Genomic DNA, 10,156 nt, shown 5'->3' on the forward strand with positions numbered 1-10,156 from the left:
GCCCCGGCCCTGCCGCAGCGCGCCCGGGTCCGGCCTCCCCGCCCCGCGCCGGGAAGCCTGGCGGGCGGCCTCGTCACGTGTCCTCGGCGATCGCCCGACAGGTCTGACCCATTTGCGTGTGCATCTGCCCGGGCCGCGCGCCTATCGATCGCAGATCCGTGTCTGCACCCGCCGAGGACGAGGAGAATGCATGCTTCGGGCCCTTGGACTCGGGGGCTCCCGGGCGGAGGGGGGGCGGGGGCGCCCGAGCCGGTCCCCCGGCTCCTGTGAAGCCTGGAGGCCAGCCAGCTCTTTGGACGTCCGCGCTGCACCCTGGAGCCCCGGCCAGACCGGGGGAGCCTCGCTGCCCAGAGGGCACACGTCCTGACCACTCACCACCCACAATGCTTTGCCGCCGGACCGCCAGCCAGGTCCCCGCAGGGTGGGGAGGGGGGCGGTGCTGCTGCTGCTGCTGCTGCTGCTGCTGCTGCTGCCGCGGCCGGCTCCGGGCGGCTCCGGGCGCCCAGCCCCCGAGGAAGACGTGGGACGGAGAGTCAGTGCCTGGTGATGAATTAATGCCGCCGCCCCGCCTGGGGCCCTGGCGCCCGGGGAGCGTTTCTGTAGCCAGACTCTCAGACCTTCAGCTTTGTTCAGTGGGAGCCTGCACGGTCAGGGAAACCGCGAGCTGGCTTAGCATCTTAAGACCCTGTAAGCATTTGTTTCCTGCTTCACACTGTAACTTGCGCTGAAAGCGCTGCCGCTCACGGTGTCAAAAGCCTGCCAGGGGAAATGAAGTGGAAAAGGTGGAAGTGCCATTTCCAGGCAGCAGTTTGGGGCCTGGCGTGGTGTAGAGAGGGTTCCTTTATACGGTCCAGAAGGACAAAGCAGAAGGAACACCAGACTATCAAGGGAGGGCTGGTAAAGAACCTTCCCTACATCTAAAATGAACCAAGCTTGCAGATGGTGGTAGGTCATGAATTGTGAGAGCCTGTGTACCCCGGCTGAAAAGGCATACCCGCTGATGAAAAGGAATACAGCCAAGTTTGGGGAAGGGGGAAAAAAAAAAAAAAAGGCCGTCTATCTCACCGCTGTTCTATTTTACAGAGGCAGAGGATATTATGGAAGAAAGTATTCACTTTCAAATCAGGGCCCTGTTAGTAGGCCACCCACTCAGGGAAGACAGCATTCTTGATTCGAGTCAACAGAATTTCCCAGAGATGCCGTTATATGATGATCTGTATTACTATATTGGTGATCTTTGAGTGGATTGATGTGATCCTGAAGGCAGGAGAATTAAAGGGGAGCCTGCCCAATAGAATTCTAGTTCCATGAGATCGGGGTTATGTGCCTAATCCTGGCCATTTTCAAGGCTCTCCTGTAATTACTTGTTGCATGAATGAATGAATGAATGAATGAATGAGTGGACATGGGAGATTGGAGTAATACCCGACCTTAATTATTAATTAGCTCCACATATTTCCTGAAGGTGTTATTTCCAAGGAGACTGTGTGTGTGTGTGTGTGTGTGTGTGTGTATAAGGAGAGAAAGTTTCAAAAAACAAGATGAACCTGTAAACAGGAGGTGGTACCCGCCCCCCCCCAACATTTTAATACTAGACAAGTATTTCAAAACAAACAAGTGGAAGCCAGCCCAGTACTCGGTGGCAGGACCATTTGCAACCCATACTTACGGGCAGTGTTCCGTTGCTTCTAGTTCCGGTGGTGAGGACTCCTTTCCAAATATAAGAGGAATAAAGAAGTCACTTCCCCAGCTGTCATCATCTGCCAACAGATTGAGCAAGAATATTTCAAGCACTACAGAAAAGGTGATGTAAATTTTGAGGGAAAATCTTACTTAGATTTGTTCTGCCGTTTTGTTTGTTTTGTGTGTATGTGTTGTCATGGTATTTATTACTCCCTGTCTGTTTTTTTAGACAGTCCATCAAACCCTAGAAAATGATCAGCCATCTGATTTTTTCAAGAAAGGGAATAGGGTGAATAAATCTCATCAGAAAAGCAGGTAAATAATTTTGATTGCTTTGTCTTGCAAAAAGCACATTACATCAGTTCTCCAAGCTGAATATGTGTGGCTGGGAAAAAAATAGTGTCTGTGGATAAGAAATATGTATTTATGTTTTTTATGATACAACAGCAGACATGAGTGGGCAAAATGGTTTTAAACACTACTTGTTAGTAAAAATTCCAGAGGTCATAATTCTGCCACTGTTAGCAGGGTCTGTAATTTTGGGTAAGCCCCATAATCACCATTCTTTGGTTGTTTCCTTTTTTTTTTTTTTTTGTATATATAAAATGGATACTGATAATCACTTTTTCTTGATGTGCACTGACAGCTAAAATCAACAAAAGTTATAACAGGTTTGGTTATGGGTTCCAAATAACAACAATTCCTTTATCCATTTCCTCAACATACACTGAGCACATGTTGGCTATTGGCCACGATTCCACATGTTCCATATTTATTAAGAAACATGTATTCAAATGATTGCTTACTGTGGTAGAAACCACTGGACAGTGAACCTCTGATGTTTCCAGAAAGCGTGTTTACCACCCATTTTCTTTTACCCAATTTAGTGTTCCTCAGAAGTATTATGAATCCTAGTGAAATGCTATGTTTTGGGTAAATACACAAAAAAAGAAAGTATTTTCAAGTCTGTTATGAGGTCCTGCCTCAGCCTACGTCACCTTGGGGGCGAATCGGTTGCTCTACTAGTAGCGCTCATTGAAGTCATCATTCAGCTGTAATCCTATGTTCTCATTCATACTGTGTTTTAAGGCACCAGATGATTTTTTCTCTCTCTCTCCTTTTAAACACAGTTTTCCTGAAATGCGTTTCCTATTTGAAAGTACTCTAATAAGCTTTTGATTTGAGGTGCAGGTTGTCTGTGCTACCCTCGTCCATACTAAGATCTTACACGGCTGAGAATCACCACCAATCAGTGATGAAGCGCTACAAAATTTGCAGTTTGCATCTTGTTTACTTTTCATTGAAAATAGGCTTGAAAAAGAAAGCATTGGCTTTTAAGCCGTTAGTGTCACTAAACGCTGTTCCTTATTAGCAGAACAGATTGAGAGTTTAGGACAGATTTTCTCCACACTGATGTTTTTTTTTTAAAAGTACCCACGACTGGTCTAAAACTATGAGCACTTTACGAAATGCCAGTGTTGTTCTTAAGTGGTACCACCTGATAGCCCCGCAGAATCTATACATCTTTTGGCACCTGCGACCCGCAATGCTTGGCTAGAGCCCGGCGTGGCCTGATGCTCTGCGGGAGCTGCCTGCCCCCCCACCCCCGGGCCCTGCGGGCCATCCCAGGGCCAGCTCAGACCGCCGCTGCACAGGCCAGTTTGTTTGTCTAATCACAGCCAGGCCGCTTTGTGTCCTATGAACTAAGAATCACAGTTTTATTTCTCACAGCAACATGAATGCTGGCCCACCTTGGAATAAAGTGCAACGTTCAAAACATTCTTCAGGAAAAAGGCAGAGTGCATCCCAAGTGCCCCACGTGTCCCCCCCGCCGCCCGAGGACGGACCCCGGGAAAGCAGTTCCTCGCAAGGAGACCCCGAAAGGAGCCCCCTGGGCCCCCGGCGGCGGGGCGCCCCCTCGGGGGACCGGCTGTTCCTGGAGCTGCAGTGCAGGAAGGTCAGGACTGAGGCTGCGGCCGAGGACGAGGACAGCGCCAGCGACCTGTCGGACTCGGAGCGGGTGCCCATGCCGCCCGCCGCGCGCGCGCCCCCGGAGCTGCAGCTGCGCGCGGAGCAGATCGAGGAGGCCGCGGGGCCGGGCCCGGACCCCGACGCCGAGCCCTGGGCCGCCCCGCCACCCGCATACGGCTACGCGGACTTCCTGCCCGCCCCGTTCAGCTCCTGGGACCTCCGCGACCTGGCCGCGCCCCCGGGGACCGAGCCCAGCCCCGCGGCTCGGGGCGGCGCCGCCGGGCAGCTCGCCAGGTACATCGACAGGCTGGTGCAGCTCGAGTGGCTGCAGATGCAGACGGTGCAGGGCGAGAAGGGGAAGGGCGCCCGGGCCAGGCCTCCCACCGGCCCCGGGGCCACGTCGGGGGCTCTGAAAAGCCCGGGCAGGGCCAAGCTGGTGGCCAGCGCTGCAGCCAGGCTTCCCCAGGACGCGGCTGGCAAGCCACCTGCGCCCCGGAGGAAGGACCTGTCCCGCGAAGAAGCGCGGCCGTCCTATTACGCCTTTGACCGTCCCCCCAGAGCCCCCCACGCGCGGGGCAGCAGGCCAAGTTCTCAGAGGCCAGCCCTCGACCCGAGGACCGAGGAGCAGACAAAGAAAGCGAGTAAGAGCCCCAGGCCGCAGCAGGGCTGGCATGCGCCCTGCGGTGACCGCGGTGACCGAAGCGGCCCCGGAGCTCCCGCGTGGGGGGCCAGCGCTGCAGACCCCACCGACCCCCGCGCGGCCCCCAGAACGCAGGCACACACGGCGCTGAGGAAGAAGGGGGCTGCGAGCACCTGCGCCCCTGCCACCACGTCCAGCGAGAAGAAACCCAAAACCAATGGAGCAAAGCCAAGCACATATAAACTCAAATAATAACCGACACAAGGATGAGCTGCAAAGACGTGCAGACACCTTAAACGTTAGAGCTCTTCCGAAAGGGACAATACTGTGAATTTTAGGACGTTTTACTCTCAGTCGTGGATTGAGATCCCATCGGTGCAGCCCCACCCTCGCCCTAGCCACACCAGGCTTAGTTCCAAAGAAGGGTGTCTTTCAATAAGCCTTTCTTGGTATTGACAGTCTTAAATAAATGAGAGCCCTTTAGATAAAATTTAACCCAGGTCTGTGCCATATAAAGACATAAAATGACAGGGAAGGAGAGATCTACCCTGGAAGCAGCAGCCAGCCCACACCTGAGGCTGGCAGCAGGGTTCAGCTCCCCCACCCCCATGCAGAGCACCTGCATGGAAAATGTAATGCGTGCGGGCTTAAACTGTGTGGAATTTGAAACATATGAAGTACGGTTCCTGGTGTCCTCCTCGTAAACTATCCAAGCAGGAGTTGTGCTATTTCAGGCCTAGGAGAGGGTCTAGCTCTTCCTCAATGTAGGGAGCCTCTCCTGAGAGCAAAAGTATTAGTAAGCTGCTTGTTCTTTCCAGACCATGGAATCTAATACTTTCATGGTTTGGAGGGGGGGGGGGTGTTTTGTTTTGTTTTATTTTGTTTTGTTCTCAAGGTGTTTTAATTAAACTCAGAGGTGGTGGTGAAGTCCACCTTCGGATTCCCTTCACTGAGGTTGAGTAGGGCAGAGACTTGTCCAGGTGGAAGCAGTAGGTCTCAGCAGGACCCTCACTGGTGGGTGGGAGCCAGCCTTTAGCACCCTGGCGCTTCTGGCATGTATGCCTTCTGGAAGAGGTGGACAGGAAAGCCACCATTTAGAGTTTGTGCATGAAAGGCCTGAAACCAGATAGATACACATGAAAGCACTGTGACTGTCACAGTAATCACATTACTGCTTTGGGACCTGGGTCCTGCTGTTTGTAGCCAGCATAATCCGTTTTAAGAGCAGGATTTTATCACTTTGCTTCAGGGCAGAGGGGTGAGGACACATTTCCAGATGGAGTTGGGAGTGTCTTCTTAACATCCTTACCCTATCCCGTGGTCTGCTCAGTCTTCTAGTTGCACTGTGGGGTTTCTGTTGAAATTGTAAATATCTGTAAAACCTTTGGCTGACTGCTGGATGAACAGGATGTTTTAATGACTGCAGCTGATTTTATCTCTTTAAATGATTATTCTCTTCGTTTTCATACATAGATGTTTCTCTTTTTCTCTTTTTACCTCTGGGGAAAATTAAAAACTTAGCACTTTTCATTTGAAAGTGTATATATATACTAGCTTGCAGACTTCACAGAGCAGCTCATGTCATCCAAGTCACCTAAGTTAATAGCACAAGGGCAAGACGCATTTATTAATGAAATAATGGGCACAAGTTAAATATTAAGATCCCATTCTTAAAAATCTGACCTTAATAGTATGTTAAACAACACATACAAATTTTTATGGCAGTTTTCTTTTCTTCCAAGACTATTTCTAGATTTTCATAGATTCCATCCTATATTCTTTATCTTTCACACCACCCTACTGGAGAGAACATGGTCTTGCACTAGGATCTTGTACCTTTTAACAGGAACAAAGATGTTCATCTAGTGGACCTTATTTCCCTCGTTCTCAGTTATGCTGTAACTTTTACACTTGGTGTATGCATTGTGGTGTGCAAACGTAAAACTGCTCTTCCTTTACCTCTCTGTGGTTGCTGCATGGCACCCCATGTGTCCTTCACCTGGGCTGCTGCTTGTGAGCACAGGCGCACTAGTCCTTTCTGCACAGCTGGCACTGCCGCTCATTCATGATGCTTCCTCTGCTACGATTTGTAATGCAGCTCTTTATAAGATTTCAGGGCCGATAAATCTCTGTAAGCACATTATATCCATATACATACTCCTGTTATTAATACTATGGGGTTTACACCAAATTGCTGCCTTCTCCAGGAATGCTCTGTGTGGGTAGTCTTGGAGGTCCTGCAGGGTGAGGGTCACATGCTCACTTTGCCTTGTGTGTGTCTGAGCCGAAGGCCACCCTGATTAAGAAATTTAGAGGTGGTGCCTCGGATGTTATATTTGTCCCTTGCTCTTTGAATCGAAGTCAGTTGCCTCATTTGGGGAACGGTTATCATGTCACATGTTGAGACAATTTTAAAAGCCTGAAAAAGTGACTTTGCTTGTTCACGTTTTTGCCTCAGGTTGATGGTTTATTTTAACCAGTATTCTTGGGATTGGATCAGAGCTCCTGATGAACAGCATGGGTTCACTGCAGATCGTAAGCACAATCTCTATCCCATGATTTCCGATACACACACCTGACTCAGCCTCATGTTCTAAATGCTGCAGACAAGAATCCCACCAGTTTCACGCAGACGGCGCCGGAAAGCGGAGTCGTGGCCTCCTGTGGTTGGTCAGGTCTAAGCAACCCAGCATCCTGCTAGTCTGGGGACGTGTCACTGTATTCAAAGAAGTGCCTCTCATTTCTGGGAGTTGTTTACGTACATGTTGTGTTTAAACCAATTGAAATAATCCAAGGTTAAAAAAAAAAAAAGGTGTAGAGAAAGTTAAGAAGAACTACTTTAGGCTTAGAATCAGTTAGCAGAAGCTGTAAAAACATACAAAAACAAACTGCAACAACCTATCGGTATTAGCTACAGTTCTTTAGTTTGGGAGTATTTCTCAAATCTTTAATGATGACACTGGCCGAAGGTTTGTAATCCACTGGCAGGGCAGGGGGGTGCCTGTGTCAATAAAGATTGGGGGCATCGTTGGGCTCATGGCAGCTATGGTCTGAAAGGAGGAAGGCTCGTCCTGGTTCGTAAGCCAGTAGGCTAGTTCCCAGAGAGACAGAACAATCTCTACCTTCATGATTTAAACATTGTCTAACGCCTCTTTATGCTCACTTGAATAGTTAAAACTAGAAAACTCTAGGTGGTACTGTGTTTCAAGGTAACCGAGAAGCAGTATTTATAATTCATTCATGTGCATGTACAGAAGTCCATTTAAGATGGCCTGACCCAATCGAGCATGTTTGTTATTTGCTGTTATAATTATTATATGCTTGGTTTTGTACATAATAAAACAATACGTGTAAGTTTTTGTGAATCTGGACTTTTCCTTCCTTGAGATCAGTTACACTGTAGGAAATGCTGTATGGACATTTCAGGTAGGGTTTTGTTTTGCTTGTGAGTTTACTAGGAAAAGAACAATAAATGGGTATGGCTGTTTGGCAGATTTAAGTCCATACCTTAATGAGATAAGAGTTGATGAGCGTTTCTAGAGTCCTCTTCCTCTTTCTGGTACAGAGCGGGAGACACCCCAACACGTGAGGATCTCCCCGTGTGCCTCTTCCAAAACGGTAACTTCTCAGCTTTCGGAGCAGCTGTTCTTGTAGTTCTTTTCCTGTGTTTCTCTCATTTCTGCCTGGACATCTCACAGAACCGGTGGGCAGGAGACTCTGCGCCGTGTCCCTTCTTAATACTCAGCAACGAGCATGCCAACATTACTAGGAGCATCTGAGAAGCACTGCTGGTGTTTTCTTGAGTCCCCATTCCTCTTATTCCCTTGGAAGGTGTCAAACAGGGAACTAGGATGGAAATTGAATAAAAGTAAAGTGATGTAATAGGAGGAGCTCACACGCTCGAGTGCTCACACGCAAGTCCCAGACTGAGTGCCAGTTCTCCCCAGGAGCACACCTGGAGCTGCACACATTCTCAAAGGCCCTTTGCTCCTTTTCCTTAACTCACTTCTGACAAGAAGGTGCCTTCTTTTGAGCCTACCAGATAGTGGCCGTTTAATAAAAACGTAATTCTGGGGGCATTAAAAAGCAAAATTCCACCTAAAAAATTTTATAGGTCTTATTGGCTTAATTTAATGATGCATGAGTGGGGCAGCAGCCCACCGGCAGGTGGAAGGCAGCTCCAAGGAGTGTGCAAAAGGAGGGACTTCTATAGGCACAAGGAAGGTGTACTGGGCAAGAAAGTAGCCGGGTTATTGCAAGGTCACTTTCCTTTCGGGGACAGCCGGGGTCTTACCAGGCAGATGGCCTCACTAGTGCTAATCAGCTGGCTCCTGACCGATGGGTCTAAGATCCCACTGTGGGAGAGCCAAAACTCTGAGTAAGGCTGGCCTGGCAAAACCACTCCATGTGGGCCTGTGGTCTTTTTATCAGGGGGTTTAAAAATAATTTTCTGGTAGTTGGAAAATTAACCATGTTGGGGCGTTTTAAGTCATAAAGTGGTACATAAAATGGTAGATTATTTTTGGATGTTGCTGTTTCATCATCCATGAGGTGGCCACTAAATCTCTAGACCCAACCCGACACCACCTCAGTCTAAAGGTCTCTTTGTTTGATTCCTTTAACATCATAAATCAGCTCTGTCAAGCAGGGAATCATGCTCAGCGAAAGAACAGAGATCATTCGTTTGTAAAAATCTTCCGAGAGACCCTGTTTCAAACAACAGGATGCAAATAATCCCTGTCCTCTGCGATTCGCTCTTGAAGAAATGGACCATGAGAACACTGGGCAATGTATGTGCAATTCTGAAAATGGGATCGTCACGAATAGACCTGTCCTAGTCCGAGTGGTGGTTTTAGAGAAATCCAGGGTTCATTTCACCTGCGATCCCGGGCACCTGGCAGGGTCCCCAGCTGCTGTGCTCCACAGCAGGTGAAGGAGAGAACACCCCCCCCCCACCCCCCCCACCCCCCCCCCCCGCTGCCAAACAGGCCCCTGGAGGGTCTACTGCCTCCAGTGGGAGACACTCGAAAAACAGGCAGTCCAAGAAAAACCCTCTTATCTTTCTTCTTTTTCTTCAAAGCAGGAGATGAAATTCCTGCATGAAAGACGCCCTCCCCAGTGCCAGAAAGAAAAGTAACATTCCTACCGTCAGGGATGAGCGGTGGAGACGCAGCAGGTCTCTACCCAGATGTTGTTTGTTAAAATGGTCTTGTCTTCCTTGGTCTCCACACACGGCTGAGTGCCTTTTCTCCTTCAACCTAACATCGAAGCAAGTATCTCCCACCGCTTCTCCAGGTCCCTCCTTCCTTACGAAGGTCCCCGCGTCACGGAGAACCTGAGTCTTCGATGATCTGTCTGCTTTTTTATCCTGTTGCTCTGACGTCCATCACCTTAATTCTCAGCACCCTCCAAAAAGGACCCTAAGAGGGTGCAGCGAAGCAGAATTTGCCACCCCAAAATATGTTTTAAGGAACAGCACAGACACGGGGAAATCACCGAAAGCTGAGAAGTTACCGTTTTGGAAGAGGCGTGTCTCCCGCTCTGTACCAGAAAGAGGAAGAGGTCTCTAGAAACGCTTATCAACTCTTATCTCATTAAGGTATGGACTTAAATCCGCCAAACAGCAACACCCATTTATTGTTCTTTTCCTAGTAAACTCACATAACTGGCTCCCCTCCAACATGTTTTGTCTCTATTTATTTATTTTTTATTAGTTTCAGGGTAGAGGTCATCAGTTGCCTGCACCAGCGCTCCTTCCATCACGTGCCCTCCTTCATGCCCATCACCTGGTTACCCGTTCCCCCGTGACCCCAGTGTTTCCTAGAGCTCAGCATCTCTTATGGTTTGCCTCCCTCTCAATTT

General features: G+C 49.1%; 1 protein-coding gene and 1 long non-coding RNA gene across 4 annotated transcripts; one reads left to right on the forward strand and one right to left on the reverse strand.

The window, feature by feature from the left end:
* Positions 1–2: 2 nt before the first annotated feature.
* On the forward strand, positions 3–7,659 carry FAM217B (family with sequence similarity 217 member B). Of its 3 annotated transcripts, none has more exons than XM_072801627.1 (4): positions 3–101; positions 1,693–1,804; positions 1,913–1,998; positions 3,415–7,659. In XM_072801627.1, the coding sequence occupies exon 4, from the start codon at positions 3,419–3,421 to the stop codon at positions 4,544–4,546; it is 1,128 nt and encodes a 375-aa protein (XP_072657728.1). In that variant the 5' UTR covers positions 3–101; positions 1,693–1,804; positions 1,913–1,998; positions 3,415–3,418; the 3' UTR covers positions 4,547–7,659. The 3 variants fall into 3 exon arrangements, with proteins under 3 accessions (XP_072657728.1, XP_072657730.1, XP_072657729.1); XM_072801629.1 differs by having other exon boundaries at positions 8–410; XM_072801628.1 differs by lacking the exon at positions 3–101 and adding an exon at positions 422–687.
* LOC140618738 (uncharacterized) lies at positions 1,500–9,937 on the reverse strand. The gene is made up of 3 exons (XR_012018813.1): positions 9,441–9,937; positions 7,802–8,140; positions 1,500–1,760 (listed from the first exon to the last, which is right to left on the reverse strand). It is a non-coding gene; the product is annotated as an uncharacterized lncRNA (long non-coding RNA).
* Positions 9,938–10,156: the final 219 nt, after the last annotated feature.

The sequence above is a fragment of the Canis lupus genome, chromosome 26 (assembly GCF_048164855.1).
Source record: "Canis lupus baileyi chromosome 26, mCanLup2.hap1, whole genome shotgun sequence".
Taxonomy (NCBI): Eukaryota; Metazoa; Chordata; class Mammalia; order Carnivora; family Canidae; genus Canis; species Canis lupus.

Bases quoted from the DNA above. Each gene is read 5' to 3' on its own strand.
- FAM217B (XM_072801627.1), top strand. From the start codon at position 3,419: ATGAATGCTGGCCCACCTTGGAATAAAGTGCAACGTTCAAAACATTCT.